Source organism: Bacillus rossius, chromosome 18, assembly GCF_032445375.1.
Source record: "Bacillus rossius redtenbacheri isolate Brsri chromosome 18, Brsri_v3, whole genome shotgun sequence".
Taxonomy (NCBI): domain Eukaryota; kingdom Metazoa; phylum Arthropoda; class Insecta; order Phasmatodea; family Bacillidae; genus Bacillus; species Bacillus rossius.
The window spans coordinates 5,995,989-6,014,341 of NC_086345.1; the positions used below are offsets into that span (position 1 = coordinate 5,995,989).

At 39.5% G+C, this 18,353-nt stretch overlaps 1 protein-coding gene across 1 annotated transcript in view; it reads left to right on the forward strand.

Annotated features, from left to right (window-relative positions):
• The window catches only part of LOC134541439 (ataxin-1-like), a 194,879-nt gene extending 177,202 nt beyond the window's left edge, over positions 1–17,677 (forward strand). The window contains exon 4 of the mRNA XM_063384899.1: positions 15,645–17,677. Within this exon, the coding sequence (XP_063240969.1) occupies positions 15,645–15,908 (264 nt within the window). The 3' untranslated portion in view covers positions 15,909–17,677. The remainder of the gene's footprint in view (positions 1–15,644) is intronic.
• Positions 17,678–18,353: the final 676 nt, after the last annotated feature.

The following is an 18,353-nucleotide window of genomic DNA, read 5'->3' on the forward strand; positions in this document are numbered from 1 at the left end:
AAATTAAAACCCAGCATTCAATATTAATATAAACATGCGTATAAAGTTAATTAATGAATAATGAATATAATTCAAAATATCTAAGGTTTATTATAATTAATATTAATTATTTATTAAATAATAACGTACCAATTTAAATTTTATAAAGCAAATAAATTATGCATAAGGAAAATTAAACCATATTGAAATACACTTGAAAAAGTTTATAAAAACATTTGGTATTCTAATATTCACAATAAAAGTTTTGATTCATCTATACCAGTATTGAATATCAAACACTAAAGTATAAGATTAGAAAGCACATATATAATTTTTACTTTTATGAAGCATTTTTTTCAATCCTTCGAAAATTTCGTTGAATGCTGCGCCCGCATTGTAAATATTCACTCTCATAATTTTTTCATTACGTGCCTAAAGAATTATAACTTTAAAAAAATCATCAGTATACAGTACAATGGTATTTAAAACACATTGTAAAAACTGCTCAATTAAAAAAAATACACTTGAGAGTTACTTTTTAAAATGGAACTGATTTTACGTTGCGTCCGTGTTTCAGATCTAACCCTTAAAAAAATAATTACGGAAATGTAACTTTAAGTGCCCAAGCAAACAAGAAGCAACCCTAAGTGCCCAAGCAAACAAGAAGGTACCCTAAGTGCCCAAGCAAACAGGAAGTAACCCTAAGTGCCCAAGCAAACAGGAAGTAACCCTAAGTGCCCAAGCAAACAGGAAGCAACCCTAAGTGCCCAAGCAAACAGGAAGCAACCCTAAGTGCCCAAGCAAGCAGGAAGCAACCCTAAGTGCCCAAGCAAACAGGAAGGTACCCTAAGTGCCCAAGCAAACAGGAAGTAACCCTAAGTGCCCAAGCAAACAGGAAGCAACCCTAAGTGCCCTAGCAAACAGGAAGCAACCCTAAGTGCCCAAGCAAACAGGAAGTAACCCTAAGTGCCCAAGCAAACAGGAAGTAACCCTAAGTGCCCAAGCAAACAGGAAGTAACCCTAAGTGCCCAAGCAAACAGGAAGCAACCCTAAGTGCCCAAGCAAACAGGAAGCAACCCTAAGTGCCCAAGCAAACAGGAAGCAAACCTAAGTGCCCAAGCAAACAGGAAGGTACCCTAAGTGCCCAAGCAAACAGGAAGTAACCCTAAAAGCCCAAGCAAACAGGAAGTAACCCTAAGTGCCCAAGCAAACAGGAAGCAACCCTAAGTGCCCAAGCAAACAGGAAGCAACCCTAAGTGCCCAAGCAAACAGGAAGTAACCCTAAGTGCCCAAGTAAACAGGAAGTAACCCTAAGTGCCCAAGTAAACAGGAAGTAACCCTAAGTGCCCAAGTAAACAGGAAGTAACCCTAAGTGCCCAAGCAAACAGGAAGTAACCCTAAGTGCCCAAGTAAACAGGAAGTAACCCTAAGTGCCCAAGCAAACAGGAAGCAACCCTAAGTGCCCAAGTAAACAGGAAGTAACCCTAAGTGCCCAAGCAAACAGGAAGTAACCCTAAGTGCCCAAGTAAACAGGAAGTAACCCTAAGTGCCCAAGCAAACAGGAAGCAACCCTAAGTGCCCAAGCAAACAGGAAGCAACCCTAAGTGCCCAAGTAAACAGGAAGTAACCCTAAGTGCCCAAGCAAACAGGAAGTAACCCTAAGTGCCCAAGCAAACAGGAAGCAACCCTAAGTGCCCAAGCAAACAGGAAGTAACCCTAAGTGCCCAAGTAAACAGGAAGTAACCCTAAGTGCCCAAGCAAACAGGAAGCAACCCTAAGTGCCCAAGCAAACAGGAAGCAACCCTAAGTGCCCAAGTAAACAGGAAGTAACCCTAAGTGCCCAAGTAAACAGGAAGTAACCCTAAGTGCCCAAGCAAACAGGAAGTAACCCTAAGTGCCCAAGTAAACAGGAAGTAACCCTAAGTGCCCAAGCAAACAGGAAGCAACCCTAAGTGCCCAAGTAAACAGGAAGTAACCCTAAGTGCCCAAGCAAACAGGAAGTAACCCTAAGTGCCCAAGTAAACAGGAAGTAACCCTAAGTGCCCAAGCAAACAGGAAGCAACCCTAAGTGCCCAAGCAAACAGGAAGCAACCCTAAGTGCCCAAGTAAACAGGAAGTAACCCTAAGTGCCCAAGTAAACAGGAAGTAACCCTAAGTGCCCAAGCAAACAGGAAGTAACCCTAAGTGCCCAAGCAAACAGGAAGCAACCCTAAGTGCCCAAGCAAACAGGAAGCAACCCTAAGTGCCCAAGCAAACAGGAAGTAACCCTAAGTGCCCAAGCAAACAGGAAGCAACCCTAAGTGCCCAAGCAAACAGGAAGTAACCCTAAGTGCCCAAGTAAACAGGAAGTAACCCTAAGTGCCCAAGCAAACAGGAAGCAACCCTAAGTGCCCAAGCAAACAGGAAGCAACCCTAAGTGCCCAAGCAAACAGGAAGCAACCCTAAGTGCCCAAGCAAACAGGAAGTAACCCTAAGTGCCCAAGTAAACAGGAAGTAACCCTAAGTGCCCAAGCAAACAGGAAGCCGTTGCTGATGTACGGATCCTCCCTCCCAGGTTTTTAAAAGTTTTATTTGGGGGGGGGGGGGGGGAGAATCACAAGCGAAGACAGCATAAGAAAAAAAAAACTATTTAGCTTCATAAGTTTGAAGATCAATTATTTTAGGATTATTGTAATATTTAGTGGGCTGCAATAATGTGTTTCCCTCCCCTTACAACCCGACATGCCGCACACACAGAAACTGCATTAAACACTGCCCGTTTGCACACGTGTTTCTGTAAGCATGACATTCATACAAATTTGAATTTTTATATTTAATTATATATATGACCTTTTTTTTGAACGACATCAAATAATGTACTTAATGACAAACTAAAAAAAAATTACAAAAACCAAAATATAAATGTTAAGTTTTTTCTCTCAAAAAATGTCATTAGCTACTTAAATTTATATGAGTAAATGCTGGAGTACGAAAATATATTCCCTGAGATTTTAGAGTAGCAATCAACTTTCTTTTAAATATCAATAATTATATAAAACCTACTCATCTGAAGAATGGACTGGACCCACTGCGGTTCTGTCTGTCGCACGTGTCAGAGGTCTGGCAGGTCTGGCAGGTCTGGCAGGTCTGGCAGGTCTGGCAGGTCTGGCAGGTCTGGCAGGTCTGGCAGGTCTGGCAGGTCTGGCAGGTCTGGCAGGTCTGGCAGGTCTGGCAGGTCTGGCAGGTCTGGCAGGTCTGGCAGGTCTGGCAGGTCTGGCAGGTCTGGCAGGTCTGGCAGGTCGAGACACGCTGCACTCCTGGGTTGGGCTTGGCAACTTCCCCGCCCCGACCTGCCCGGCTTGGGAGGGGTCACCCAGTCTCACGCGGGGTGGGGGGTTTGTCAGCAAATATCACGTAAGTTTTTTACCGCAAGAAAAAGTGTAAACTTGCTAGAAAACTGGGAATCAATTAAGTAAAAAAAATGTTTCTAAATCCTACACAATAATATTTATTGCGGTTATTCTAATGCCCCCGTGGACTGAATTATAATGAAAATACTTCCACGAATTTTAGTAGTTCCTATTTAAGTACTTTCACCGTTTCACCGTTCGGTCTTCTCACTGTGATTCTAGACTACGTTCTGTTTAAAGATAATCAAGTAAATTATTATTTTTTTAAAAATAAATCCAACGCAATCAAACACAGTTTAAAGTATTTACACTAAAAAAATTCGCATTTTGTAAAATCTTACATTTGTGGGGGGGGGGAGGGGGGGTCGAGCCAAAACTCACATCTCGCCAAGAGAAAATCGCCCGAGAGAGAGAGAGAGAGAGAGAGAGAGAGAGAGAGAGAGAGAGAGAGAGAGAGAGAGAGAGAGTTCGGAAAGTTCCTAAAGCCTCGTCTGTGTCAAGTGGCGTAACTAGGACGCCATTGTTCTTGCAGCTTCCCAGTGTTAAATCGGGGCTCCAGATGACGCGACACTTCCAGGGCGGTGATGAGTGGTGCGTGCACGCGGGGAATGGCGGGGGGAAGCTAGGAGGAGAGCGAGAGACCGCCTTGGCGAGCGATAGCGGGTGACGAGCAGGCTTCACGGGGAGTGTGTCGTGGTGTTGGGCAGTGTGCGGGGCAGTGTGCAGGGACAGAGGTGCGCACAGTGGGGACTTGTGGAAGTGTTATTAACTAGTGTGCAGACATTTTAATTGTTGTAATTCAATTAATCGATTAATGTAAGTGATAAATAAAGCTACATTTAATTAATTGCGCTATCTTTTCCGGACCTGTTTTCCCTACTCGTAAAAAAATATTGTATGGCATTTATTTATCAGTTTACAAACAAAATCGTATTTTTTTTAAACTAAAAAAATCAAAATATGAGTAATTATAACATTCTATTTGGTATATAACTGTAATCGTATTATTTTGGAACAGTTTGCGATTTAACAATAAAATAAAATATGAAGTTAATACATCGTTTTTTGAATTATAAGGCAGTAACAGATTTTGGTTTTCGTTATGTTATTTGATTTGATGATAAGTTGTATTTATGTTTTGTTTACGTATCGGGAGATAAACACTGCGCGCTTGTTTTAGATACGCCGTTCCACAAAACCGGTTTTAAAAAAAGACTGTCGTAGTTAATGTGTAGCGCGGACGCCGCCGCTTGAATAGACAAACGTTTCCGCTCTTGCATCGTTCAGGCAAACTGATAGGCCTTCTCTCATCCCTGCTTCTAAACCAGTTGAAATAATGTATTCACTCAAGATCCACCCGCCAAACAGGTTGCCTCCGCATTAATTTCCCTCCTCTATGTAAATGTATCAGTAACGGCATCTTGATCTACAGTTTCAGTGAACCTAGTGTTGGGACAGCATATGCCTAGTTCCTGACCAGCTGATTGGCTGAAGCGGTTCTGTTTATAACTACAATAAACCGTTTATCTTCCTAGTAACATTCATTACAGAAATGGTTACGTTTCTGAACATGCAATGCAAGTTATTGACTCTTTTCAATCGTATGGGAAATTTAACATTATCTAGAGTATCTATTAAATTTGTTGAGGAAAAAATCAAATGCATAGGAAAAATACCATATTTGTTTAGCCTACAGGATGTATATTGGTCGCAAAGTCAGAAACAGTTAAGAAATTGAAGAAGTGCTCTTGAAAACGTCACTAAATAAACAGTAAAGGTGTTTGAAATCACAAAAATTTATCTTTAAAGCAACCTTTTGCCTTTCAGTTCGTAGTTGCACAATAAATGTAAATAGTTGGCGAGTGTCCATTCAATTCATTTGAAAATTATCTCTGAAAATGTTTAAGCTTTCTAATTAGAAAATTTAAACCTTTCTGCATACTTTCTGTTACTGAACTTTGTCCCGAATACAGATGTGCGACCGGCGTGGGTAAACGGTCTTTATGTCAGTATTTCATATCGTCGTGGTTACACGTTCATTTATTTCATGAAAGGGTGCAAAGATTTGTTTTTTCTATCCTGAATACGTTTCCTATAACCACGTCTTTGATGGCCTATCTCACAAACGACGCACCTCTCCACTGTCATAATTAATTTTTAATGACTTTTGGAATGAAGTACAAATAATATTTTCCCAATTTTTTTGACGTGACAACGTCTAATAAATCGATGAACGCCGGCTACACGCACGAAAAAGTGTCCCGTTACGCACATTGTTCCGTTACGCTGTGTCCCGTTACGCTCATTGTACGCTTGCGCCGCATCTATCTCTCTTCCACTCGATTGGCCTATGCGTCCGAGGAGAAGAAAGACAGCGGCAGCACACAACTTACATCTACACGTGAACTGTTTCGTCGACTGGTTATAAAGTGAAGTGAAAAGTTAATGTGGTTTTCATTGCTTATTACAAAAACAATTTCGGCAATAAAGGTTAATTATTCATGCATTTTAAAAATCTGTTTACTAGTATAATTTCAAGTATTTATTCTTTTATTATTAAAATAAAAATGATTCAATTTTATTCATAAAAGTATGCAATAATTTCATCAATGTTTTGTTATAACGTTGTCACGTTAAACTATCATCCGTAAACAAACTTTACAGACAACCAATTTTTTGTGTGTTAATATTGCGATATTTACTACGCTGGCGATTTCTTTAAGGTTGGGCACATTTTTCTGGGTGGATTGAACGTCTGTTGACCTTGACCGCCAGGACGTGGCAGATCAGGTATTGTCTCAAGTATCATCGTATTGCCGCCGCGTTAATACTGTGCATATTGATAATGGATAGTCGGCGTTTAAAGCAACACTGTACCAAAATTCGCAAAATAACACATACACAGGTTTATTAATTTTATATTTTTGTCGTATCGATTTAAAAAAAATAGTATATTTGGTGTAATTTTACACAAATATTTCTAAAAAATAAACTTAGTGCTACAGGCTTCGAAAAAAAATTCCCCTAATGTACACATGTTATTACAATAACTGAGTGTTACGAGTGTTAAATTAATCAGTACCCCGTTTTTTTGTCAGTACACTACTGTACTTATAGACATATAAATACGCCATTGTATAAGTTTATATTTATATATGCATATTTGTTAGATTAAATTAAAAATTACCAAGGAACTGCAAAAAAAAAAAATAAACGTATTATGACAAAACACAATTTAATTTACATTAATTACGAAAGTGGTGTTCCCATTACATAATGATTTATTATTGTGCAGATGGACGAGAGTTTAAGAAGCTACATTGTTAGAAATGTTTATTTGAAGAATTAAAGCGATTATATTAAAAATCGCCGTGGTTTACACATCGTACGATAACAGCCATAAGCTACAAAAAATAAATATTTTTGGACGTAGTAGGTACAAACTAACACGTTCATTGCAGTAAAATAAACTTAAGCAGCAGTTTTGAATTTACACACGTTTGACTATTCAGAGCCAGATCACACTGTAAAAATACACCACAGCTATGACATATTTACCAAACCATAGCCATTGTACTGTTACACTTTTTTTTTTGTATTTTTACTTGAACACACGAGTAAAATGTAGGTGTAAAGTTACACTAACATTGGTGAGGATTCTGTTACCAGTGTAAAATTACACAATTATTTTTACAATCCTGTCGCAAGTCACATTGTCCGGTTTACAACCGTCGCATGTTGCTAGTTGCCCACGTCTTAAATGCTTTTGTATGCGATAGTACATTTCTAAGAAATTTAACAGCAAATATAATATATTTTAAGTTATTAAAATTTTTATACTTAGTATTACTTCTAAAGTGTTATAATTTAGAGTCCGCACGTAGTTTTATGTCAATACTTTACAAATGTGATACTGACTTTTTGATTAGTAAGTTGAAGAAACTTGTCTGGACATTTGGTTTCCAGCACACGCATTCAGTTAAACAAGTGGACTGCCACAGAAGTATGTTCAAAAAAATGTACGACCATAAATAGCGCTATTGAAAGTGCACATTTTTTTTAAATTCACGTTTATGTACAAGTTACACCACTGAGCAGAAAATGTGCTAGCATTATGCTTGGGATATTCACCTTTATGGCTGGTGTTTTGTTTGTGAATCTTCTTCACAGCCAATGGGGTGGGTGGGAGCGATAACGTCATCAGAGATAAACGAATGAAAGGTAGTACAACAGAGGTAGTACCTACAATGGGGACGCTCAACAACGCCGAAATACCACGATGCCGAAATGCCAAATTGACCACAACGCCGACAGCTAGAAAACTGCTGTGTACCACAACGCCGAAATACCACGACGCCGAAATGCCAAATTGACCACAACGCCGACAGCTAGAAAACTGCTGTGTACCACAACGCCGAAATACCACGACGCCGAAATGCCAAATTGACCACAACGCCGACAGCTAGAAAACTGCTGTGTACCACAACGCCGAAATACCACGACGCCGAAATGCCAAATTGACCACAACGCCGACAGCTAGAAAACTGCTGTGTACCACAACGCCGAATTACCACAACGCCGAAATAAACTTACGCCGAAAAATGTCATGGCAGGACTGCCACAAAGGTTAGGTTAGGTTAGACTAGGTTAGGTGAGACTAGGTTAGGTTAGACTAGGTTAGGTTAGGCAAGGATAGGCTAGGTTAAGTTAGGTTATATTACGCTAGGTTAGGTTAGGTTAGGTAAGGTTAGGTTAGATTGTGGTATTCCAGCGTTAAGGTACATTTCAGAAACACACACAAATTCATTCAGTTGTTATTTCGGCGTTGTGGTACACAGCAGTTTTCTAGCTGTCGGCGTTGTGGTCAATTTTGACATTCGGCGTTATGGTATTTCGGCGTTGTGGTAACGACCCGTACAATAGAGAGTCAGACAACCCTTTACTTATTTGATCTTGCAGACAACTTTAGCGTCATCACTTGTTTGCATTCATGAACTTCTAGTGTGAGCCTCCATTCGTACTTTACTAGCTATCAATGACTACTTACTTGCCGGAAACACAGATGTCAGCAGTATTGCAGCTCACTCGCATACGTCCTGTCCAAGAACGTACGCAGAATTTCATCTCGTAGGTGGGGGAGGGGTTTGCCCTCAAATTATTTCCATTTGTTGGTGGGAATGATAGTTTTTTATTTTTTTATTTTTATTTAATGGTTCCGGCCTCGACCCCATATCCTGTCAGATGTTGGTATTTGCTGGCTAAACAGGTTAATAACAATTAATATTTTTAGTAGATACATTTTTTGCAGCAATTTTTTTTATCTCGATTACAAACATATGAATAAACTTAAGGTTTTACCTTTGCTTCGTAAGTTATGGTCCGGTTTATGTGCATGAATTTTTTTTAAATATTAGTTAAAAACTTGTTAAAATATTTTTTTTAAAAGTATGTGAACATGGTAATGTATTAAGTAATATTTATATTTTAGTGTTTTTTTTTTTAATTATTAACGTGTTAAATAAAACGCCAGTTACTAAACACTTTTCAAATTGGCGACGTTTCTTTACCCTAAAATACGGGATTCGTTGCATGCTTCACTTCCAATTCCAACAGCTCTCGTGTTGCCCATGTAAGTGTATACGTATGTATGTAATTGTGCAGAATGAAAATCAGCGAACAAGCCGTTCCTCGCACAGTTCTGACATCGGCAGTGACCTTGAACCCCTGATAGACAAGATCAGCGCAACTTGAGCGCTATCAGCCGCTAGATAAGAGCGAGTAAAGTGATCGACCATATGTCAGCTGATACGCGCATTAGGTACTCGGGGTTTTTCGCATTAATTAATGACCGAATCCATTATCTTGTCAATCAAATCTGTTCGGACGAAAATTAAGTGGCCGCCCAAAATTTTCCAGCGAGTTCTTACAATCCGTTTGATTGTAGGTGTGCTGAGCACATGTTAAGGTAGAAGCTTTGAATATATATACTTAGGGATAGGAAAATTTCGCTGGTTCAATGACCTGTAGGATGAACTCCATAGTTCTGCGTACTCTCGGTCAAATGCCACCCACTCATTGGCTGCTGTCTTGGGAGACGTCCCAACGTAGCAGCCCGAGATTCGATAAAGCTTTGGTCGGGTGTTTCTCATTGGCCCAGAGTCATCCAGGTGAGTAGTGAGCCAATAGAGAAGGCAGCACTGAGGTATAACTATTTGTATTTTAGCCTATCGCGAAATTAATTCGCGAATTTTTCCGGTCTCTATATATACTGTATAGAAGTCGCCAGCCCAGGTTAAAATTTCTAATACGGTTTTGAGGTAGTTGGTTAATTCACCGCCGCAATCGCCACCATCTCTAGGGCATCGACTTGTGGTGGTCCCTAGCGGACAAGTGCCGAACTCTTCAAACACCCCTTCCCCCTCCCGTTGAACGACCTTGAGCTGCAGTGAATGATGGGTGGGGGTGCGGGGAATGACAGCGGGCGACAGTGCTGCGATCTAACGTGTAAATAACAACTAAGACGATACAGGGCGTTACGGCAGCGCACTGCAGCGGTGAAGTTCCCAAGCTGCTCATCATACGCTTCTGAAAAACGTAGAGTAAATCCTATCCACTCGCGACTTATATACAGTATATATATTCAAAGGTAGAAGTAGGTGCACTAAGCATATTATGAGGTAGATGTAGGTGTACTAAGTGTATGCTAAGGTAGATGTAGGCGTACTAAGTGTATGCTAAGGTAGATGTAGGCGTACTAAGTGTATGCTAAGGTAGATGTAGGCGTACTAAGTGTATGTTAAGGTATATGTAGGTGTGCGCGCTTGTGAAACAAGGAGGAGCAGTAATCTGTTGGATTCGTGGTGGGATTAGAATTTTTCGGAGAGGGTGTTTGGGTGGGTAGGGGGGGGGGGAGGAGATCAGAAGAAAAGCGGAACAAGGTTTTGTTCATGGGATTAACCTTTACTTGTGTGTCTTTTTTTTTAATTCTTGCATATTCTCCCCCCCCCCTCCCCCCAAACTCTTGAATTTATACCCACGGATTGAAGTACTAACTTTTTATCTGGTAAATATAGAAAATTAACAGTGTATATTTTTTTACAGAGTGTCCCGGTGCAATAGGTTATGTAAAACTAAAAAGAACGACCTCCAAATAAGTTTTCCTCGTAATGATTAATTATTCCTTTTTTTTTTTTTTATATCAGCGACTGCTGTTTTGCAATCTCTCTCCTCCCCCCTCCCACCATGCTGTGTGCGCCTTGTCGCAGGCGTATCCGCGCGCTTGTTATTGATTCCGGCAACCTGACCCACGGCGTCGCCCTTGGTGTAGGTGGGGGATGGTGGGGGGGGGGGGAAGTGTGCCCTCAAGGTCGCAGAGTTGCCAGATGTACGCGGTACCCGAGCGGATACGCTCGAGTGCGCAAATGTACCCGAATTTAGGAAAAAAAATTGGTTGTCTGTAAAGTCGGGTTACGGACTTTAGTTTAACGTGACAACGTCATAACGAAACATTGATGAGATGATTGCATACTTTTATGAATAAAATTGAATCATTTGTATTGAATTATCACCATTTTGTATGGATACAAAGGAGTGAAATGAAATCTACAATTTAATTGATGAATTTACTTTTATTTGCACTCATTAATTCAAATATGTTTATTACTTTAACGAAGAGACTATTTTAACTATAACTTTTATACATGTTTGCTATTTAACTTCAAGATCGTCGAGAATGTTTTACGCTTTTTCGCAATTACACATTTAACGACGAAGTTTGTTCGCCGTGAAATTAAACGTAGAATTTAATAAAAATGCCATTGCAGTTAATAAAATAAGTATTAGTAAGTTTAAGAAAGAATTTCGGCTTTAATCTCCAACCCAGACACTCGTGGTGCGCTGTGGCCGAGATTAAAATTCGTCGAGAATATTTTACGTTTTTATGTCTTCCAGTGCTCAAAATTATATGCAATTGTGGCCCCGGGCACAACATTTTATTTATAATTCATTAATAATAACACCCCTCGCGATAAACAAAGGACAATATATATTAAAGAGTGTCTGGTTGTAGCGGAAGCGTATAGATAGCGATATTGGTTCGGTTCGCGTCCATCACCGTAGATGACAGCACTGTAGGGGAATAATATTATTTCGTTTTTATAATACGATTTTATAACTAATACGCATCCCAAATACACCAAACTTATTTATAATGTGTTACAATATTTTTTAAAACATTGTGCAAAAGATCCCGGGTGTAATTTGAATTATTATGTGTAACTGTAAAACACCATTGTTCGTACAAAAAAGTATTTGAAAATTCAACATTACTTTTAAATAACCATACCGATTGTGCTGAAAATCGGTGGACGATCGTTAAATTACATAATATTAATAATTCAAACGACGAAAACATGATTGAAAAGTCAAATCGATGGTTGTTCCAATCGAGTGGAAGAGAAATAGATGCGGCGAAAGCGTAAAATGAGCGTAACGGGACACATCGTAGTGGGACAATGTGCGTTACGGGACACATCGTAGTGGGACAATGTGCGTTACGGGACACATCGTAGTGGGACAATGTGCGTTACGGGACACTTTTTCGTGTGTGCAGCCGGCGTTCATCGATTTATTAGACGTTGTCACGTCAAAAGATTCCGCAGTGCAACACAAATTCAAGTCGTTGTATTTATACTACTGGTAATATTTGCAATTTACAATTTTACACCAACATTTAACCTAAAAACATAATTTTTCACTAGTAGCTGGAATAGTCTTATTAAACGTTTACATTATCTCTCTTCTCCCCCCCCCCCCAGAAGCTTTTTAAACTTATTGAGGCGCATTGGTGCCGAAGTCGTCTGCGTATGGTGGCATATATGTATATACATATACATACATACACGTATATACATACACATACACACACCTACATATATACACATACATATATAGATGAATATCCGGGGGACATACAAGCGTATCTCTGTGAAAGCAAAAATACGTTACAATAGTGGGGTTACAGCATTTGATTTGTGTTGGTGTATCTAGCATTGCGGTAGTATGCGTGGCTGATAACTGGAAGTAGGCTACTTATGATCATATCCCGACCTTCGCAACTTTGGTTTTATGACTCAGTATTACATTTTAACGCTACAGTTAAAGAAAATCATATTGACACTTGTTCGTTTTTTTAAGTAAGAATTATAATAATATTAGTAGCATGTCTGTTGATTTGGTTACTTTACACTAAGTGTAGGTTAAGGTGTATATATATGTATGTTATGTGTATGTAAGTTATATTTAGGTGTGCTAAGTGAATGTTAAGGTATATTTAGGTAAGATAAATGTATGTTAAGGTATATGTAGGTGTGATAAGTGTATGTTAAGGTAGATGTAGGCGTGCGCGCTTGTGAATTACAGAACACATTATGAAAAAAAAAAAACACCAACCTCATTACCTCAGATAAATACATACATTTAAGCAAAGACCCAACTTGCAGCATTGAACAAAAAGTGTACCAGACCCTGAAAAATCACAAGTGTCACACACCACTCAAAACCAGCAGCAAGCCTTTATTTTTACTTATAGTAAAAATAATTTTATAAACGTAATCCAAATTATTGATTGGATACACGTGAATGTGTTAATACATACCTACTGTTTAAAGTGGGGAAAAGGGTTCTTAAGGAGAGCCCAATTAATTTTGTACAGTTTTATTTCCTAGTTATATTTACATTACTAATTAAATCACCACACTTAAGGGGGTGCGTCCCATTTCAGGTCATGATTTTATATCACTGATCAACTTTTAGACTTTTTCAGTTGTTTAACTATCACGAAATTAAAAATATATACAGCGCATACTTTTTGCATAATTAGCTGCCAAAGATACGTTTTTATCGTTTTTGGGTTGTACAAATAAGAAGAATTTAATTTATTTCAGAACTGAAACTTTTTAGGTTTAACTGCAATGCCACTGGCTACTTCATGATATGGTTTGCATTTCTATCACAAAAACTCATTTCATGTTTCTTGGCTGTAAAATCGTAACAAATTTGAGAATTTTGAAATGCCAGCGCATATAAGTTTATATAAATCAAGTTTTTGTTTTTTATAAGAATAAAATTAACCAATGAAATAACCTACTACTCGGTGATAGGCATACCTACATTACCGCATCGCGTATTTTTATCTGAATATACATCACATCATATAACGAGGTGAATAAGTTATCGCTTATTTTAAACGTAGCTAAACTAATATGAATTACCATCAGCACTATTTTACAGCGTTTAATTGTAGCTAACCTATTTTAACCAACCATCCACATGATTTTAAAGTATTTCAGAACCACAACAAAGCCTCTATTTTCAACTAATCGAAGTTCCTTCCGCCATCCAAGGAGAGGGCAGAATAATTCCGACAGTTTGTGACGTAATTCCGATACTTCATTCCGATAGTGAGAGTTCAAAAATAGGGTTTAGCAAATCTCTGTCGGAATCTAGTCATTCCGCTAGCGGAATTATTCCGACAGCGTCAAGAATAGGCACCCTGTACTGAACCTGCCTGTCTAATGCTTGCAGTGTCTAACCCCGCATGAATAAGCACAGGGTTTCCCTGTATCTACGCAGGTTTTATCTGGGCCAAACTTAACTAGTTGTAGTCTAGATCTAATACAGGGAAGTTAGTCATGGCATCAATTGCTGCCGTGGCTGGCCAATCTCCTCCTAGCACACGATGCATGCGACCCTCTCCCTGCATGGCTAGGCCTATAGGCTGCGGCCTGAGACGCACCTAGAGTTGAAAACAGTTTTGATATATTGCCCGCGAGTTAAAGCAAAATGGATAGCGCTACACGATAGTGTGGTGGACATAGAGAAATGACACACAATTGCTGTTTGTATGTCTATGACCCATGATTTCTGTTTACCCATGGCGATCGGTTTAACGGTTTAGATGTTTATGCGCTTCAGAGCCATCTAGCGGCGAGTTAGAAATAAAAGGAAGCATAAAAAAGCCTCCGTGAAAAAAAAAAAACCACTTCGATGTACCAACTTTCATCAACGTCATACATACCAACATTCCATTTTATACATGTAGATTACATAATTATATTTTGCATTCAGAATCTCATGCCTTCCAGAAACAGCCTGCCAGGCGAGCCATGCCATCAGACATGAGGGTCAGCACTAACACGACAAGCAGAGAACTCCCGGGGGCCTAAATTATGTCTGCTAATTTCATTTTCTCCAGTTATTATAGAAGCAATCGGATGGAAACACATTACCATAAAAAAAACGCTGAACAGACAAATCATATTAAATAATATTTTTCCCCCCCACTATTTACTATTTAATGATAAGCTCTATATATTTTTCAAAAAAACTAGCTAGCTATAGCAGCACAATATCAGATAATAAGAAAGAATACAGATGGCCCCCCCCCCCCCTCCAATTTATTTCTGATTTTCACATACAAATATGGCAAACTATTGTTTATCTGTATCAGCCATTATGGTCGGTCTGCTTTTATTAACGACTGTAGTTGTAACAAGCTGTTCGGAATAATATTAGAGATAAAAATATTAACATGGTTACATACATCACCAAGCGCGGCTCCAGAAGGGGGGCGGTGGGGGCGATAGCCCCCTCCCGAGACCAATTTTATTGATTAGTGTATATTTATGTTCACTCAAATATTTAATTTCATATGTTAAACTTTTATCTCATCAAAATTTGCATGGAGCTACTAAGGTTCTGTATTTGGAACCCGTAATTTGTCAATAATATTCCAAGGCCAATATCTGACCACTTTCATTTTTTTTTTGCAACTACGACCTTCCTTTGTGCGATAGCCCCTCCCGAAAAGTCATCCTGAAGCCGCTATTTTACATTGCAAGGTCCGAAAGGAATGTTCATGATGGGAAGCCTACAACTCACGTAGTTTCGGTTCCCTACCACGTTCGTGCAACTTCGAATTTATCTCAAAAATTGAAAATAAAAAAAAAATTGAAGGGTTAGGTTAGGTTAGGTTAGGCCAGTCACAACATGCCTGTTTTCATTGGAAACTTCTGATTTAGCGGCTGAAGTGGCGTTGATACCAAAACGCAAAACTTCGGAAATCTTCGGTAATTCTTGCAGGAAACCGAAACTACGCGAGTTGTAGGCTTCCCGTTCACGATGCAGATGTAATGGTGTGAGTTGTAAACAAACGGCCGCCATGTTGGTGCGCCCAGTACGCATGAGCTGACGTGTGTGCGTGTGTGCGCGGGGCAGGTGGAGTTCGAGACCCGGCTGGAGCACCCCTTCTTCGTGTACGGCCAGGGCTGGGCGTCGTGCGACCCGGAGCGCAGCCTGCGCCAGTACGGCCTCGCGTGCCACCGCCTGCAGGTGGGCGACGTGTGCATCTCGCTCACCCCGCGCGCCGCCCCCGCCACCGCCGCCTCCGCCGCCGCCGCCGCCTCGCAGCGCAGGAGGCGCTGGTCCGCCCCCGACCACTTCCTGGACGGCCCGCCGCCCGCCAAGAGGACCAAGGAGTGACCGCCGCCACCGCGCGGCGCTCGTTCGACATTCACAACCTCCACAACTTCCACAACCTCCACAACCTCCACAACCTTCACAACCTCCACAACTTCCATAACCTCCAGAACCTTCACAACTTCCACAACCTCCACAACATCCATAACCTCCAGAACCTTCACAACTTCCACAACCTTCACAACCTCCACAACCGTCACAACCTTCACAACCTTAACCTTCACAACCGTCACAACTTCCACAACCTTCACAACCTTCACAACCTTCACAACTTCCATAACCTCCACAACCTTCACAACCGTCAGAACCTTCACAACCTTCACCTTCGCAACCGTCACAACTTCCACATTTTCATTGACAGTTTCTTTAGTTATGGAAACTTCGGGTAGGAATTTGTCTTCTACTTTTTATTTTTTTTTAAATTTTACGTCATGAGGTTGGTGATGACTTGTGTGACTTACGTGCTTCGTGAAAGACAGTGATTCCCCTTACGTTGTTGCGTAGCCGCGTACTTTGCGTAGTACACAGCAAAGTTGCTCGTTTCCGTCTCGCCGTTCATTGCTAACAATCAGCTCTCTTAACGTTTCTCGTTAAGACCACAAGTTTTCTCCACGGATATTTATTAAATGTAATTTTTTTCGTGTTACGGCCAAGTGATGATTAACGCTTGTGTGACTTTTTTTTTTTTACCCTTATTGGATAATACATGGTGAATATCTGGTGACAAAATTTTGAGATGAAACATAAACTGCAAGACAACTCTTGTAGTGAATTCGCAGGAAGATCACTTGAATGACAGTGATGAGGCAATAATGAAATAACCATCGTGTGCGTGAGGGCAAGCCTAAGTGTGGGGGAGTGGAACCAGAAAGTGCTGCCTTTGTTTCATTGATTTGCATGCCATAATCATTTTTAAACATTTATTATTGAACATTTGAATATTTAATGCAGATATCAAACTCCAAGTGATTTTCAGAGAATTTAAAATAGTGTCTATTGACAGTGTTATTAAAGTTGTAGAAAGTCCTAAAAATTAGTAACAACATTCCACAAAATTATATAGAGCTACTATGCTGTTACAAAGCCAAATTTTGAAAATTGAATGGTATAAAATTTTTGCTCCTGGCAACTGCTGAAACAAAGATGGCTTCTTTTAATTCCTCTCTCTTAACGGTTTGAGTTTACAATGGTTACCGCCAAGTTGTTGTTTACGTAGCACTACACAGTAGACCTCGTAAAGTGAAGGCCAAAAACTTTTCAGTTACAATTTAAAAAAAAATTTAAACAGCTCGTGAAGTAGTTGGATTTCCAAGAACCAATAATTGCCTAGAAAGCAGAGTTTTTTATGTGGCTCTTGGTGGGAGACATTATGTGATTTGAATTTGATGATTACGCTGGTGAGAATTAGAACACCCAACGTATGAGCCAAATTTACGTTTGTGTTTGAAATGAAGATGAAAGCTATGGACCAAAACATTGTCACTTGTCTTAAGTATTTCCCTGCATAATGGCCTTAAGTCGCCACTTCACCTGCCACTTTGGATTATTTCATTTTCGTGACATTGTGTACATTTTTCATTCAGTGCTACACATTCTATTTGTAAAACGTTGTTCAGTTATTCATTATTAAAAATTTTTGCCTGACTAATTGCAACATGGTATTCACCAAAAACTAACTGGCTCTGCTTCCGCAGATGGTATGCATACAACTTTACTTCCGTAGTCTCATTTTAGAAATATTTCTTCGCAAAGATCTGGATCAGAAAAAAAAATCAAAATTGGTTCTTATTCTGGATATTTAGTAAAATTCAGTTTGAATAATTGTGAAGGCCAGCAGGCAGTGATTTTAGTTGTCTCCCACTTACTTTCTGGCTCATTGTCAGCTTGGCTGCTTTTCGACTCATTCAATCATTCACAACAAAGCGCAGCAAATTTTTTTTTGTTTTGTTTTGTGATTTGCAGTTATTTTCAGATATGTAGTTTCAAACGTACCTTTTGCAGGGTGTGTACATGTCATGGAAGTCACAAAAAAATTACCAAAACTGACCACAAAAGTCTAAGTCCTAAAATAAACAGTTACTTTGCTGAAAGTCTCAAAACTTTGGTTTCCAGCATCCTTTTGTTAGCTTCCATTTCATTTTTTGATGCCTGACCTCAGTTTATAGTCACACATTAAATATAAATGGACGAAGTTTGTCCATTTTAATCTTGTGGAAATTATCCCTGAAAAGGTTTTGACTTTCAAACTTGAATTGGCATGTTCCTGCGAACATTTCGTGGAATTTTTTTGGTAATGTTCAATTTTTCTTATCGTATAGAAATTGCAGTGTAATGTAAAATTATTTTTGAAAATTTTTATTAATGTGTCCTGAGAACGTCCTGATGTTGGATCCTGCTTGAAGGAACTGGTTACAAATGCAAATTCAGATGATCATCTCTCTCTCTGCT